A 16988-nucleotide genomic window follows, 5' to 3' on the forward strand; every position below is an offset into this window, starting at 1 on the left:
CTTTTAATTTAAATTTACTTTTTGAACTGGTAATATTTTCACATTTCAAAATTCCAAAAATATCAAAAGATATAGAGTGAAAATTATTCCTCATCCTGGTTTCTCCTCCCCAAGAACTACTATGCCTGGTTACTTTGTACCCTTCAGAAATTGTGTGTGTGTAAGCAAATGTTTCCTTTTCAGACAAATGGAAGCATACGATCCACACTAGTTTACACCTTTTCCCGCAGCAGGAGCACCAGCACCGTAACTTGGACCTCTTTCCCACCTTAGTACATAGACAGTCCCCATTTTTACAGCTGTGTACAATCCACCATACATCACTTAGCTAGTTCCCCATGGTGGACGCTGAGGTTGTTTCCAAATTTTTCTTTTTTTTTTAAGATTGGCACCTGAGTTAACAACTTGCCAATCTTTTTTTTTTTTTTTTTGCTCCCCAAATGCCCCCCCCAGTACACAGTTGTATACTTTTAGTTGTGGGTCCTTCCAGTTGTGGCATGTGGGATGCCGCCCCAACATGGCCTGACAAGTGGTGCCATGTCCGCGCCCAGGATCCGAACTGGTGAAACCCTGGGCCGCCGAAGCGGAGTGCAAGAATTTAACCACTTAGGCCACGGGGCCAGCCCTCCAAATTTTTACTTTTGAACTCAATACCACAGTGACAACCATGTACAAACAGTTTGCACGTGTACAAATATATCTGTAGGATGCATTCCCAGCAACAGGTCTGCTGAGACAAAGGGTTTGTGTTTCTAATTTAGATGGCAACTGATAAGCTGCCCTCTACAAAGGCTGTGTCAATTCATACTCCCCCTAGAAATGCGGAGGAAACTCTCTTCCCCTTTTTGGGTAAAAGTCAAGGCTAGTAAAATGCTGAGTGGAGGTCACATTGCTACAATTCTCCTGAAAGTTTATTTAAAAAGCTACATGAAATTTATTGTCAGAGGAAAATGCTCAAAATATAGTAAGAAGTGTTACAGGAGAACTAGAAGGGATTCCAATTTTCTAAACACAAGATAACTACACATATATATTTTGTGTGTGTATAAGATTTAATGTACATACACGCGTTCAAGAAAAAATTACAAGGAAAATTAAGAAAATCTTAATAGTAATGACCAGCTCTGGATGGTGGGAGTATGAGGGATTAAAATTTAAATAAATCTTCATACTTTCGTGTATTCTTTTACTTTTGTGCATTTTCCAGGTTTTGCTATAATTAATTTGCATTACTTCCATAAACTGATAAAACCATGCATTTTCCCTAGTTTATAGTAATTTCCCCTGAGGAGTTTCTTATCTGTTTCAAAATTTCTATAAGGAAATCAGTAGGAATATATGCCTAGAAAAGGTGATTAGAAATGAAAAGTGGAAAAATTTGCAAAGATCTGTGCTTGCCAGGAGAGGGAGGCAAGTGCCAACAGTGACAAGCTTGTTCCTAGCTGACCCAGTGAGGGCACCGTGACCTCGGTCCACCCAGAGTCCACTCTGAGAACTGTGGAACCATAACCCTTCAGGAGCTGCCATTTTGGGGGCCAAGGTGGAGGCCACAGGGCAATTGAGGCCCGGCCTCCAGAGCAGTCCGGAACCAGGAAATTACAGCTGCGTCTCCCTTCCCAGAGGGCACTGGCAGTTGGAGCATTCCTGAGCCCGCATCCTACACGACTGATGGGGCAGTGAGGTGGAGGCACAGTCAAAAGTGGGGCTCTGGCAGCTGGGCCCCTTGGTGACATGTCACTTCCCTTCTCAGGGCCATCCTGCACTGGCGATGGTAGTGGAAACAGGATGAAGGGAAGAGAGCTGAGATGTTTAGACACTAAGATCAACAGGACAACTATCTCCTGCCTTCAGGGACGGACTGGTGGATGGCCACATGCTCCATGAAATGGCCCAGGGGAAGGGGGCTGGTTTGGATTGGAAAAGGACATTTTGTTCTGGGAAGGTTATGTTCTTGAAGCTCATGGCACATCCAGGGGGAGCTGCCAGCAGCACAATGCTGCTGTTCCAGCCTGAAGTCCAGGACTCAGCACCAGAGACCAGGATTTGGGAGTGAGCAGTGCAGAGCCATGGGTGCAGATGAGGACATCTGGGGAAGGTGTGGAGCACAAGATGGGCCCCTGGGACAACACCCCAGGGACCCCAACATTTAAGAGGTGAGGGAGAACAAGAAGCCCCTCAAGAGGTGGAAGGAATCCAGAAGAGTGCAGCATCCTAGAATGTCAGGGCACTGCGGGTTGCAAGGAGGGCCCAGGAAGCAGGCTGAACAATCCAGGAGGTGAACAGAAGATGCTGAGGCAGTGGCACCTGACCAGGCAATGGGGAGCACTGGTGATTCTTCCAGGAAAAGACTGGAGGAGAAAGGCGGCAGATGCTGCTAGTTGCCTATCCACCCCCACTTCCCCAGACCTCCTGTGGGTGGAGGTCTCCACCACGGAGGTTAGAAAAGCTAAACACTAGCTTTCCAAGCCCCTGGTCAGTAAGAGTGGCCCTGTGAGCTAGTCTTGGCCAATGAGGCAAAAGTGGGCATCTGCTGGCATCTTCTGGGAAAGCCTTTTCTTTGAAACCTCATCAGAGATGAGTGTTGGCCCGCCCTTCCCCATCTGCTTCTGGTCTTGACTGCGGAAGCAACAGCTGATGCTGCAGCAGTCTCCCTGCGACCGTGAGGGAAAGGTTGAGAAAACCCTGCAGAAAACCCTGCCTCTGACGTCACTGACCCACTGAAGGGACAGTGCTTAAAAGAAGCCTAACTTGCTTAACCCACTGTTGACTGGGTGTTGACTTCAAAGTCTACCTCCAATCCCAGCTGTATAACCTTGGGATGGTTACTTTTGTCCTGTGCCATATTTTCCTTCTATGTATAAGGGTGCTACCTCACAGAACCATGACCAAGGCACCATCTGTCTCAAAACACACCTTTTCTTAGCTGGTAAATGAAGGTTATCTGCTAAGAATGAAATGGAAGGTGGTGCAGGCCAAGGTACGAGGACAGAGTCACTGTGAAAAGTGGGCGCTGACAAGGGAAACACGTGAGGACAGCCCCCGAGGAAAGGGGAGCACGGAGCAACAAGCCTCAGGAGGGTCTTGTAGAAGCCCTGGAGATGAGCAGCACAGCTGGCTCTGAGAGCCTGGAAGCCAGCTCTGCCATGAAGGAAACTCATCAGCTGTGACACTCACAGCATCCAAAGGACAAAAATGGACACGAGGATTTGGGACAGAGTTCTGACACTCGCCATGATGTTCTGGCAGTGAGAGTTCTGGTCAATCATCCCGACACAGCCGCCAGAGCTGCTGCTGTATTCTTCCAGGATGATGTTTCTTCCACTCAGCTCTACGCTCTGCCCATCCATCCCTTCTGCAGGATGTTTATAGGAAACTGATTTCTAGAGGCTGAGATGTGCTGTGATCAATTTCCTTCCTTCCAATTTTCGATGTTTATGATTTACGTTTAACTTCACTAGGATGCAACTGCCATGGGAACAGCAGACATAGAAACAAAGGCAGCCATTCTGTACAATGGAGCACATGACTCAGTGTCCCCGTGGGACAGGCATAGTGCTTACTGACAGTCCATGACTTGTTTCATTTTAGGGTAGAAAGTAGGTAAGGTTTAAAGTCTGGTTTTTATATCCCTCGTGCTGTCAGACACCAAGGATCACACCTCAATCACAGTGTTCTTCTTTAGGTCAAGAAGATACAGACAAAGGTCAGAGCTTTGCTTTCCTCAGGAGTAAAAGTGGAGGAAAGCAAGAAGATAAGGAGAAGTTTCCGACTGTGGGCGTTAAAATGGTCATGTTTGAATGTTCTGCATCATATAAAAATAAACCATTTCCTCAGGGGTCTGGCTTTACCTGGCACTGACAGCTGAGACCTCCAGCAGAGACCCCATGCAAGATGCGGAGATGAGCCTGAAAAGACAGGGAGTCACACAGCTCACACAGCCCCTCAGCACAGCCCGGGGCTTGATGCCAAACCAGGAGTCATCCCACCAGCCTGAGTGAGGACGGTCTGATGGCCAGGCTCAGGATGAGGGCAGCATTTAGGTTTCCCTGTTGTTCTTTTCCCCCAACAAAGAAAAGACTAAAAAAGAAAGAAGGGAGACAGATTAAAATAAAAGAGACCTAAGAAAACTATCAACCAATGCACCGTGTAGATCTTATTTAGATCATGATCAGAACAAATCAGAGAAAACAAAACAAAGTTACGAGGCAACCAGAAACATGTGAACACTAGATACTGGATGATATTTTGAGGAATTAACTGTTATTTCTGTTTAGATGTGATAATAGCAACAGTTTTACTTAAGATTTAATAAAAATTTTCCTGCTTCATCACAGACATTCTTTTTTTTCTTTTCTTTTTTTAAAGATTTTATTTTTTCTTTTTTTTCCCCCAAAGCCCCCCGGTACATAGTTGTATATTTTAGTTGTGGGTCCTTCTAGTTGTGGCATGTGGGACGCTGCCTCAGCGTGGTTTGATGAGCAGTGCCATGTCCGCGCCCAGGATTCGAACCAACGAAACACTGGCCGCCTGCAGCGAAGCGCGCGAACTTAACCACTCGGCCACGGGGCCAGCCCCTCATCACAGACATTCTTAAGTGAAACAAGCATTTTTTTTTTTTTCTTTACTGCAATACCCAGTGAGGAAGAATACAAACAGGCCCCCAGGACACCAGGCCCTGGCAGTCTCACCCACTGCTGCTGCTGCACCATCAGTGAAATGCCAACACGGCCAAAAGGCAATTGATGGCTCAAGATTATTATGAAAATGGTTTTGTCCCGTGGCCCAGCCTAAGTCCCTCCTCTTAGAGATATAGTCAGAACGACAGATGAAATGAGATGATTTCTAGGACTGAGGTGAAAATAGTCCCATGGCAGGTAGGATACCAGTGGAAATATATTATCTGTGTTTTGCTAGGTCCACAATAAAATGGTAAAATTTAGATTATTCATAAAAAGAAGTGGATTATCTTCTTTTCTTCACACCAACTACGAATGCTGAAAAATGGTGAAAAAGACTACTAAAAAAACACATTGTGCATAAAATAGCTAATGATGTCATTTGTTAAAATCAAACATCGGATTGTTAGTACAGCCCTGATCAATCAATCTACAAGGTTTGGAAAAAGCTGGCTGCAGTGTTGGGCATGGTTTCTCCACCTGACATGTTTGGGGCCAGATAATTCGTTGAAGGGGCTGGCTTGGGCATTATAGGATGTCTAGTAGCACGCCTGGCCTCAACCCACTAGATGCCAGGGGCACCCTTCCCTTCCACCACTCATGACAACCAAATTGTCTCTAGACATCACCAAATGTCCCATGAGTGGCAAAACCATCCCCGATTGAGAACCTCTGGTATAGAGCAGCACTGGCTGTTCTAAGGCAATGGTCTTCAAAGGAGCTGTGACACCCCAAGGGAATGCTGTGGGTCTTCCCAGTGGCTTCTCTGGCATTTGACTTGGGCGTGAGTGTGGCTGACATGTGGGCAGGAGCCAAGCGTGCTCTAATGACTGTGAAGTGCAGAAGTGGCCCCAGTGGATCACATATGTATGTGGGAAACAACCTGTTTATAATGTATGAACTGAGATCTTAAGTCAACTTCACATATTAACACAAATTAATTCCTGCATGCTTAGAATTTTATACAGAATCTTCCAGAAACGCAACAGCATTTTATTTTGTTCAAAGCTCTTGCAGGAGTTAGTCACCACTGTGGAAAACCACATCCCATACAGGAAGGCCCCTCACAATATTTCTGTGGCCAACACCGCACCTCGTGTGCCAGATGGCAAGTGACAGGCAATGTCCCAGATTTCTGGGTGTAATGGCCCACACAGTCAAACAGATAAATACTGTACCAACTCAGGACAAGTTACTCTATCACAAATTACTTTCCTTTTAATTATCCTTTACAAAATGGGGCTGTATATTGATTTTTTCACATTACACATGTGTGTAGACTACATTACCTATGAATTTATTTCGGGGTGATAGAGGCAACAGTACAATTATCTATGGTTAAAGGGACACTGGGCTTGACAGATTTGAGAAGCACCATCTCAGGTGTCAGGAAGCACGATTTCCCTAGGACATCAGAGGTCACGATCGCCACTTCTACCCCAGTACCCCTTTCTGTGGATATATTATGTGGACTTACCACATTTTTGTACCTGTGGTTCAAAAGTCATCTGTAGGCTTTCTCCCCTATGTGGATTCTCTGATGTCAAATAACATGGATGTGCCCATGGAAGGCTCTTCCACCCCGATGACATGCACCGGGTTTTTCTCATGCATGATTTCGTGGATGTCAAATAGAGCAAGCGCCCGGCTTGCAGGCTGTCCCACCTCTGTCTCGCCCCCAGGGTGCTCGCCCGAGTGTGGGTGCTGATGCTGAGGCTGGCCCAGGTGCGAGCCTCGGCCAAATGGCTGCTCACGACGCCGGTTCCGTCCACGGGGCTCCTCTCTGGTGTGAGTTATCTGGTGTCGGATGAGGTGCGAGCTCTGAATGAAACACTTCCCGCACTGATTACACTTGAAGGGCCTATCGCTCCGGGGAGCCCTCTCATCTGGATTCAAGGGTGGGTCACAGCCCAGGGCTTCCGCCCACTCGTGCTTCGTTAGAGCTGGTGTCTGCTCAAAGATCAGCCTCTGGCGGCACTCATAGGGCTTCTCCCCAGCATGCTTCCGCTGATGCTGGGCCAGGGAGGAGCTATGCCTGAAGCCCTTCCCACAGTGGTTACACTCGTAGGGCCTCTCCTCAGTGTGAGTCCTCAGATGCAGAAACAGGCAAGTGGTCCGTGAGAAGGATTTCCCACACACACTGCAGGTGTATGGCTTCTCTCCAGTATGCGTCCGTTTGTGCCGGCCCAGGGAGGAATTCTGGTTGAAGGCCCTCCCACAGTCCTGACACTCATAGGGCTTCTCTCCGGTGTGAATCCTCCGATGGACGGTGAGGTGTGTGCTATGGCAGAAAGACTTCCCACACTCGGCACACTTATAGGGCTTGTCTCCTGTGTGAATTCGCTCGTGCTGAACCAGGGAGGAGTTCTGGCTGAAGGCTTTCCCACACTCTTTGCACATATAAGGTCTCTCTCCTGTGTGGATCCTCTTATGTACTGTGAGGTGTGCATTATGGTTAAAGGACTTCCCACAGTCTGTGCATTTGTAGGGCTTATCCTGTACCTGGCTGCGTGTGAGTTCCACAACAGGAATGGCCTGACTGGAAGCTTTACTCCAGTCACTGCTGTCACATGGCTGTTCTCCTGAGGAGCCTATTTGCTGACTGACTAAGCCTGAGTTACGCTCTGTGTCTGTAACCTGTGAGTTGTAAGTACAGAAACCTTCTCTCCCAGTAATCCCCGGGAATGGGTTTAAGACTGAACTCAGGACACAGTTTTCTCCAAGTCCGAGACTTCTGTAGCCTCTATCTCGAATTGGTGCTTCCTCAAGGCTAAATTCCAATTGCCTCAAATTATCCTGGTCCTTCTTGGGTGTCTTTACCTGGCTCTCAGGTTCCCAGTCTCCCCCTAGTGCTGTGGGACAGGGAGCATCCCTCAGGAAGCCTTCCCTTCCTGAGACATGGGATGGCTCCTCCTCAGGAAGGCCCTGCTCCTCAGGTGGCGCTCGACCTTCAGGTCCAGGCTCCCAGTCTGAAAGAAAATCAAAGAGCTCTGAGGGGTTGGTGGAAAAAACACACAGAGGCCTATGTCCTAACTACAAGTCCTGCCTCCAGGCAAATCCTGATTCTGCTCTTATGTTGACACCAAGTGCCCCTTCAGCAAATACAGCTTCACTCATTCATTCTTTCAACAAAAATTTCTTGAGCATCTGCCATGGGTCCAGGTACTGGCCTGGATCAGGGGCCAGCAAACTACAGCCCCTAAGTGACAGATGGTTTTTATGTTTTTAAAGGGCTGTGGAAATTTTTTAAAAAGAGAGTATGTGACAGAGACAGGCAGAATTCTAAAGCTGTCCCCTGGCTGTCAATCAGACAGTCACTTGGTACTGCTGTGAAGGGATTTTTGCAGGTGACATGAAGGTCTCTCATCAGCTGACCTTCAACCTTAAAACAGGGAGATGATGCTGGGTTATCTGGGTGGGCCCAAAGCAATCTCCTGAATCCTTAAAAGCAGGAGAAGGAGGTAGAAGAGAGAGGCTGGCCATGCAGGGGGACACAAGCAGCTTCTCCCGAAGCTAAGAAGCTCTTGGCTGACAGTCTGCAAGGAAACAGGAAGCTCACTCCTATGAGTGCCTGAAACTGAATCCTGCCAACAACCTGACCGAGCCTGGACCAGATTCTTCCTGAGCCTCCCAACAAGCACCCCTAGCTCAGCCGACACCTTGACTTTGGCCTTGTGAGACCCAGAGCAGACAAAGCACTTGAGTCTGACTGACGGAATCATGACATAACAAATGTGTGTTGTTTTAAGTTGCAAAGTTCATGGTAATTTGTTACAGCAGCAAGAGAAAAAACATACAGAGATTGCATGTGGCCCGAAAAGCCTAAGATATCTACTGTGTGGCCCTAGATGCTGGGATGAAGAATGACCCTAACAGACGAAAGCCCTGCCCTCAGAAGCTGGGGAGGCAGCCACTGAACAGAGCGGGGAAGGAGCAGACTTGAGGGGAGACGAGGAGCTCAGTCTAGAAACCTGAAGTTTGATAGGCCAGATTACCAAGTAGAAGTGCCCACACATCTTCAGGAAACCTTGCAAGGACCAGCCCCAAGGTTCTGGAATCCTCCAGAACAAGAACTGCCCCTCGAGCAGGCACAGGCTCTCCGCTCCTGATGGTGCAGAGAAGTGAAGTGTCTTAGTTTCTCATGGCTGCTGTAACAACTTACCCCAAGCTTAGCACCTTACAACAGCACACACTTATTTTCTTACAGTTCTGGAAGTCAGAAGTCCTAAAGTCAAGGTGTTGGCAGGGCTGCATAACCTCTGGAGGTTCCAGGAGGGACAGCAGTCTCACCATTTCCAACTTCTTGAGGTGTCCGCACTCCTCAGCTCTTTCCTTCACCCCCAGAGTCAGCAGCCTAGCGTCTTCAAGTCTCTCTCTCTGACGTCACATCTCCATTCTTGCCTCCCCCAACACAAGGACCATTTGATTACAATGAGCCAACCCAATAATCCAGCAGAACAGGTTCTAGGGATTAGGACGTGGACATCTTTGGAGGCCAGGCTTCCCTGCTCGCCCCAGCTGTCTTGAGCCCCCTCACCTGCTGGAATTCTGTCCACAGCACACTATGTATTCATTCACTCAGGGTCCATCTCACCACACCAGGATGTCCACGGCCAAGTGCCTAGAGCTGACAGGTAGCAAGTACTCAAAACTACATGCCTCCGATGTGAGGGAACAAAGGGGAGCGGGACCCAGGGAGAGGGGCTGGAAGAGCCGAGGCTGGCTAGGTGGCAGGCTCCTGTTCTCACTCGCCTCTGGCCCCTAAACTGGACTTTCTGCACAGCACCCAGCGGGATCTTACAAAAACATGTCAGTCCACACAAAAACTTGTGCAGGAATGTTCACAGCAGCACTATTGACAAGAGTGAAAAAGTGGAAACAACCCAAATGTCATCAACAGATGAATGGATAAATTAATGTGGGTATCCATATAACGGGATATTACTCACCACAGAAAGGAATGAAGTACTGACACAAGCTCCAATGTGACTGAATCTTGAAAACATGTTCATGAAAGAAGCGAGATACAAAAGGACACATAGTGTAAGCTTCCATTTAAATGGAATATCCAGAACGTGCAAACCTACAGACTGAAAGTGGATGAGTGGTCACCAAGGACTGGGAGGGATGGGTGATTCTCACCTGGGCAGCAGCCCTGGGCAATTCCTCTCTCCATCACCCACAGCTCAGCCCCTTGCTCCAGCTGGGAGATGACTTCGGGTTTTGGAAGCTCAGGCCCTGGAAACAGGGAAAGATACAGAATGTGGGAGTCTGCTCTGGGAAGAAGGAACCAGCCCAGGTTCCAGCCCTAGACTCCTGACCACAGGGACATGGGTACACCTCAAAACAAGGTGAAGGCTTTGCACTGGGACAGAAACTCCCTGCCTGCATGTCCCACAGGGAATGAAAACCCAAGGTCCCTGATACCCAGTCCAAGGTCAAGTCCACAGACCAGAGGCCCTACGACCTACAACCCAGGAAAAATAAGTCACCACAGGAATCTAATCACCAGCTCAGGAAGTGGGCCTTACCCACAGAGAGCAGGTGACCAAAGGTCTCCAGCATCACATCACGGTACAGGGTCCTCTGTGCAGGGCCCAGTTGCCCCCATTCCTCCTGTGTGAAGTCCACAGCCACGTCCCGGAACGTCACTGGCTCCTGAAACATCAGACACACTCTCAATCAGCTGGACTGTCCCCATCAGTGCTCTCGGGAACAGGAGGAGGAATGGGGAAGAAGATGGGCAGACCAGTGTCCTAAGAGAGTGCACATGCTGAGTGACATGAGTCAGGTCTTACTGGGCACCTCCAGGGCTGCTGCATGTCGGTGTGAGTTGTACTGCAAGGGGATGTGACAGCAACCAGGCAGGATGCAAGCCAACCACAGCTGACCTACAACCGATCTCAGATAAGTGAGGGTGCCTCAGAGAAGGGTCTAAGCTGCTGACTTCCAGATCCTTGGGCTAAAAAAATGATTACTGTTTTAAGTCATTAAGTTTTGGAATAGTTTGTTATGCAGCAACAGCTAAGTGATGTGCTAACCAATCCTCAGATTCAAAGCAAGGCTCATCATCCTCCCTGAAAAGAGGGGTGCACAGTTGGAGTCAGAAACTCGCCTGCCTCCAGGGACCAAGCTGGCTCACAAGTGACTGAAGTGGGCAGCATGAGTGCTGACAACGGGACCTAACCTGTGAGAGGTGACGCTAGAGGAGACAGGTAATACGTGATCCATCTGAAGTGGCAGCCAGGAATCAGAACCAACTGATCATGGGGAATACAGGCCCCATGTCATCAAAACTGCCAATCTCTGGCAAGAAGCTAAAATATGGCTCATGTTTTTACGTGAAAACTTTTAATTTTTATAAGTTGATGCAATGTATCTAAAACATGTCCCACAAATGAAACACTTCTGTGGGCTGGCTGTGGCCATGGTTGAAAGCTAGATATTTCTGGATCAGAGTCTTGGCTCTGCCACTTCCTCCTCAAGAAGCGCAGAGCAGATAGCCACCTCTGCCTCATTTCCTTGTCTACAAAAAAATCATTCTTTGGGAGCTGTGACAGGGATTAAGTGACTGCAAAACACTTCCTACAGGACAAATAGATAGCTACATGCAAAAGAGCAAAGTTGGTCCTCTACCTCACAGCATATATAAAGGTTAACTGAAATTGGATCAAAGGGGCTGGCCCCTTGGCTGAGTGGTTGAGTTGGCGTGCTCCACTTTGCGGGCCTGGGGTTTCGCCAGTTGGGATCCTGGGTGTGGACATGGGACTGCTCATCAGGCCATGCTGAGGCAGCATCCCACATAGCAGAATCAGAAGGACCTACAACTAGAATCTATAACTATGTGCTAGGGGGATTTAGGAGGAAGAAGGAAAAAAAAAAAAGATTGGCAACAGATGTTAGCTTAGGTGCCAATCTTTAATAATAAAAAAAAGATCAAAGACATAAACGTAAGAGCTAAAACTATTAAATTCTTAGAAGAAAATATAGATAAATCTTCAAACCTTGGATTTGGCAAAGCATTCTTAGATATGACAGCAAAAGCACAGGCAACAAAAGAAAAAATAAATAAATTGGACTTCATCAAAATTAAAAATTTTTGTGCTCCAAAGGACAATGTCAACAAAGTGAAAAGACATCCACATAATAGGAGATAATAATTGCAAATCACATATCTGATAAGAGACTTGTATCCAGAAGATATAAAGAACTCTTACAACTCAATAATAAAGACAACCCTAATATAATGGGCAAAGGATCTAAATAGATATTTCTTCAAAGAAGATATACAAACAGCAAATGAACACATGAAAAGATGTTTGACATCATGAGCCAACAGGGAAATGCAAATCAAAATCACATACGAAATATCTCAATTTTAAAAGGATATTTTCTTTTAAGAAAAACACAAATAGACTTAAAAATATTAAAGAAATTATAGTACAGGTAGCATGTGGTTCTGACAAAAATTGTGCAGGAAACATGCAGCACCCTTTGGTTGGAAATAAAGGTCTCTGTTGTCCCGTATCCTCACCTCCCACTCAGAAGGTCCTCCAACCCTGAGACATGCTCCCTGTGCCTCCTGCCCCCACCCACCATCGCCTACTCTGCATGAGTTGCCAGTGACAGCCCAGGTACTGGTCCACTGGGTACTGGTCTACCCAGGCCATGAGACCTCTCAGTGGCATCATGTGAGTCTTTCACGTCTCCACCTGGAATTGTAGCAGGAGCCACTCCTTGCTGTCTTCCTGCTGCTCCACCTCAGACTAGACCCCTGCAGCTCTCCTCTTGCTCTGCACTGTTGGCGCCTGGAGGGATGGGCTACATCAGACCCCTCTCCTCCACACACTCTCCCACAGCTGACCCAGCCACCCCGGCATCAGCCAGCACTTCAGTCACTGGGCAAGCCCGTCTCCATCCCGGTGCCTTAGTTAGCTCTCAGTATCTCTCCTACCGCCACCCTTCACATGCTTGAATGGTTTTTCTCCAACCCATGCTATTCCTGCTTAAAACACTTGAATGGCTCCTTCTCACCTCTGGATAGAGGACGACCCCTTTCAGCCTGGCTAGTTGGCTGGATAATGGCCCCCAAAGATACCTGGATCCTAGTTCCTGTGAATGTTACCATAGTGGCAAAAGGGACTATATGATATGATTAGAGATTTTAAGATGGGGAGATTATCCTGGATTATCCAGGTGGGCCCTAAATGCAATCACAAATGTCCTTCTAAGGGGAAGGGAGAGGGAGATTTAACTACAGAAGGCAGAAGGCAATGTGACCACTAAAGCAAGATGCTACGCTGCTGACTTGAAGAAGGACAAAAGGCCACAAGCCAAGGAATCCGAAGCTTACAGCTCCAATAGCTGGAAAAGACAGGAAATAGATTCTCCCTCGGAGCCTCGACAGCAAGGGTGGCTCTGCTCACACCTTGATTTTAGCCCAGTTCGACTTCTGACCTCCAGAACTGTAAGAATAAGTGTGTATTGTTTTAAACAACCAAGTTTGTGGTAATCTGTTACAACAGCCACAGGAAGTTAATACACTGGACCTCAAAGCCCTCCACTTCTGGTCCTTGTCTCCTGTGGTGGCCTGCCTTCAAGATGGCCCCCAAAGATCCCCTGCCTTCTGTAGTCCCCTCCTATACTGAGCAGGTTTGATTTGTGTAACTGATAGGATATTATGTAAATGACAGACTGAATTCTGACCCCAGGTCACAAAAGGCATCATGGTTTCCACCTTGCCCTCTCCTGGATCACTCACTATGTGGGAAGCGGGATGCCATGCGAGGACACCCAAGCAGCTCCACAGAGAGGCCCACATGGCAGAAACTGAGGCCTCCTGCCAACAGTCCTGTGAGTGAGCCATCTTGGAGGTGGATCCTGCAGCCCCAGTCAAGTCTCAGGTGAGAACAGTACAGGCTGACATCTTGACTATAACCTCATGAGCCAAGGGCAGAGCCACCAGCCAAGTCATTCCAGGATTCCTATCATTGGAAACTGCGAGATAATACTTGTTGTTTTAGGCATCTGAGTTTTGGGTTGTCACACAGCAACAGATAACTTAAGCCTATCTTACTGCTGACAAAGACTCTCCTTGACTAAACTTTAGTCTGTCTCCTCTAAACCCTCTTCTCAACGAGGCCTTGACCTTTGGGCTTCTGTGTCCATTTCTGCATCACCAGTTTTACCAAAAGTCCTGTCAAATAAGTTTAGCCAGAATCCCCACCCTCCATATCTGATCACTCTCTATACCTTTTCTAAGTCCTCATGCCCCACAGTCCTCCAGGTAATATCTGTACGCTTGGCCTGCTTCAGCTAGAATCCCATTAGGTCAGTTTACCAAGAATTACCTGCCCCCCATGCTATAAGTCTCCACTTTTCCTTGTGGTATTCCAAATTGAGCCCAGTTTTATACTGGTCTCTTTTCCCCTATTGCAACAGCTCCTGAATAAAATTTGTTTTTACTGCTTTAACTACTGTCCAGCTCTGATTTTCTTTGACGCTGCTCACTCCCTGCCCACTCCTCCATCCACAGCAAAAGCAAACTAAAGTGTGGTTGCATTTCACGCAAATCTGCAACAACACACATCTGAAAACGTGCAAATCTCAGATTATCAATAGTTGCGCTTTGCGTACCAAATCTGAAATAATGCAACCCCCCGTAAACAACAAAAAAAGACAAGTACATAATTTCAAAGACGGAGAGCTCCAGGAAAGATGAATTATTTTTGGTTCCTGCCACGTGGAGACACCCGTGGAGAACACAGGCAGCGGCTCCTGTGTCTACAGTTTCTGGAGCTTCCCAGGTGGCCTTGCAGGCACCGACCGCCCTGGACCGCGGCTCCCCACAGCCCCGCGTGCGGGGACCCGGGCTGCCGCTCCCGCCACACCAACGCGGTGCGCGGTGACCCGTCCTCACTCCCAGGCGCCGTGCCCCGCGCCCAGGCCAGGGGTGGCGCGGGGCGGGGCTCTCCGCGGGGATCTACCGACTCCGCAAGCCGAGGCGTCTCTATTCGGTAACACCTGCCATCTCGGTCACTGTCACCGTCCTCACGGCGGTCGACCTTGGGGCGGGGCAGGAGTATCGGCGGGAGCGGGACCAGCCCTGTCCTGGGGAATGACCCTAAGCCGCATCCGAGATCCTGGGGCCGGGGCATCAGCGGAGCAGGCGCACTCGTGGACCAGAGGACCGGGTTCGAACCCCGGCTGCACCCCTCCACCCCCGGCCGGTCACTGCGTCGACTGCGCCTGTTGCCCCGTGTGTAAGGGGGACAATGCCCGTGCCCTGCTCACCGCACGCTGCGAGGGTTAGAGGTCACTATCTGCGGGAAGCTCGGCCCTGGGCCCGCTGCCGTCGTTATTTTTATTATTATTGTTACCTGAAGCCGTTCCGCCGGCGGCCCTATAGCCATCGCCAGTGCTGCCGCTTCTCTCTCGGGGTCCATCATGGAAGGAGAAGTTGAGGACAAGCGCCCGAGGCGACCCTAAACTAACAGCTTGACCCGCCACCAGAACCGCTCGACTCACTGCCTGCCGGACAATGGCGGCGGCGCCGGCGACGCTGGGACTACAACTCCCAGAAGGCCGTGCGGCGCGCCGCAGCGCCCGGCCAATGGAAGCCTTCGTCCGTCGAGCCCCCTACCAATGGGAGCCTCCGTCCCGCTTGTTCTTCAGCCAATGGAGGCGAACTGGCTGCCGGCCAATGGGAGCCTCCGCCCGCCGGACCTCTGGCCAATGGGGTCGCTCAGGAGGCCGGCCCGGGCCAGGGGGTCCTGGAGGGTGGGGGCGGTGGCGACTCTGGCTGCGGCGCTAGCCGGGCGCCGGGTGACACAGGCGTCTGTCCTTTAAGGGCGCGCGGCAGGCTCCCGGGACCCGGATCGGGGGATCGTCTTCCCAGCCTCGCCGTTGAGGGTCCGCGTATCTGCGACGCGGCGGCGCGTTGACGGCGGCCAGGCAGGCAGCGTCCCGCAGCCTCTGCCCCGCATCCACCTCAGAATACGGTCTGTCTACACTGGAGTGGGGCCCGGACCTCTGCCCCGCGTCCACCTCAAAATGTGGTCTGTCTACACTGGAATGGGGGCCGCAGGCTCTGCCCCGCATCCACCTCAGAATGCTGTCTGTCTACACTGGAGTAGGGGCCGGGCTTGAAACCCGGGGCCTGTACCGTCCAGCTGGACATGCACAGGTGCAGGCCTGTGGCTCCCGTTTTATTCTGCCATTGTACTTAAAGCATTTCTATGCACCAGAATTGCGTGACCATTTAACATGTGCTCATGTAATCGATTTAGGCGGGCTGGTGAACGGAAAGGGGCACGCACGGTTTCTGAGGGCTGATCTGTTTCTCCATTTGGGGTGTTCCCTTTGCAGTGTGTCATTTCTGTGGGTCCGTCAGAGGCCATTAACAAGTTTATTAGGAAAGAAGGAAGAAGCAGCTGTTCACTAGGATGCAGTTGAGCCATAACAAATATTTATTTGACTATTTACCGTGTGCTAGGAACTGGGCACACGTGAGGGAGTAAACACTCTCCTGGGCTGCCGCTCTGCCCATGGTGTGGTGGGAAGAGAGAGACAACAAACCACAGACGTGATAAAGGGGTGGACGACAGTGGTCACCGGCGGGGATGGAGCAGCTGGCTATGTCCACACTCGCCCATCCCTGTCCTCTCTTCTCTGCCCCTCTCTTCCCTCCAGTCGAGCAAACGCTCTGCTCTCTGCTGGGCAGCAGGGTGTCTCCTCTGCCACCTGCCCAAGGCACAGCCCCACAGGGTCAGCAGTACCAGGAGGAGCACACGTCAGGCATCTTCACTCACCTGAGCAGATGGCAGGAGCTGCTGTGCGAACCATGGACCAGGCAACCTCCAGGAGACCGAATCTGGCCTCTCCCGAGAGCCCAACACATTTTCCAGGCAGTATCCCCTTCTCTGTGGGCAGAGAATGTCCCAGGAGGATCTGCCTTCCCCTTAGTAGCCGTCCCCCGGAGGGTGGAGAAGGTCCGAGGTTGGGGTTGGGGGCTGGATCTATTATCTTCTCCTTAGGAGCAGGCCGTGTGTTTATTCTGGAGTCAGTCACTGGGCTCAACTTTCCTCTTGATTCTAATGGTGCTGAATCTTTGATGCATGATGTTTCCATATTCTTTTAATTGTTTCTTTTCTACTACTTGTAGTTTTGTTTTCTCCTTGATTGTATTATAGGGTTTTGTCTATTGCAGTAGTTCTCAAAGTGTGGGCCAGTCACACCCTGGGGGTTCCTGACACTGCCTCTGAGTCAGCAAGTTCAAAACTAAGTTCATAATAATACCTTTTTTCCCCACTC

At 49.5% G+C, this 16988-nt stretch overlaps 1 protein-coding gene across 2 annotated transcripts; it reads right to left on the bottom strand.

Annotated features, from left to right (window-relative positions):
- Positions 1-562: 562 nt before the first annotated feature.
- On the bottom strand, positions 563-15207 carry ZNF8 (zinc finger protein 8). 2 transcript variants are annotated; one of them, XM_046680613.1, is made up of 5 exons: positions 15056-15207; positions 10208-10334; positions 9819-9914; positions 6154-7645; positions 563-4077 (listed from the first exon to the last, which is right to left on the bottom strand). In XM_046680613.1, exons 1-4 carry the CDS (start codon positions 15122-15124, stop codon positions 6201-6203), a joined length of 1737 nt encoding a protein of 578 aa, XP_046536569.1. In that variant the 5' UTR covers positions 15125-15207; the 3' UTR covers positions 563-4077; positions 6154-6200. The 2 variants fall into 2 exon arrangements, with proteins under 2 accessions (XP_046536569.1, XP_046536568.1); XM_046680612.1 differs by lacking the exon at positions 563-4077 and having other exon boundaries at positions 5649-7645.
- Positions 15208-16988: the final 1781 nt, after the last annotated feature.

This window comes from Equus quagga, chromosome 13, assembly GCF_021613505.1.
Source record: "Equus quagga isolate Etosha38 chromosome 13, UCLA_HA_Equagga_1.0, whole genome shotgun sequence".
NCBI classification, from domain to species: domain Eukaryota; kingdom Metazoa; phylum Chordata; class Mammalia; order Perissodactyla; family Equidae; genus Equus; species Equus quagga.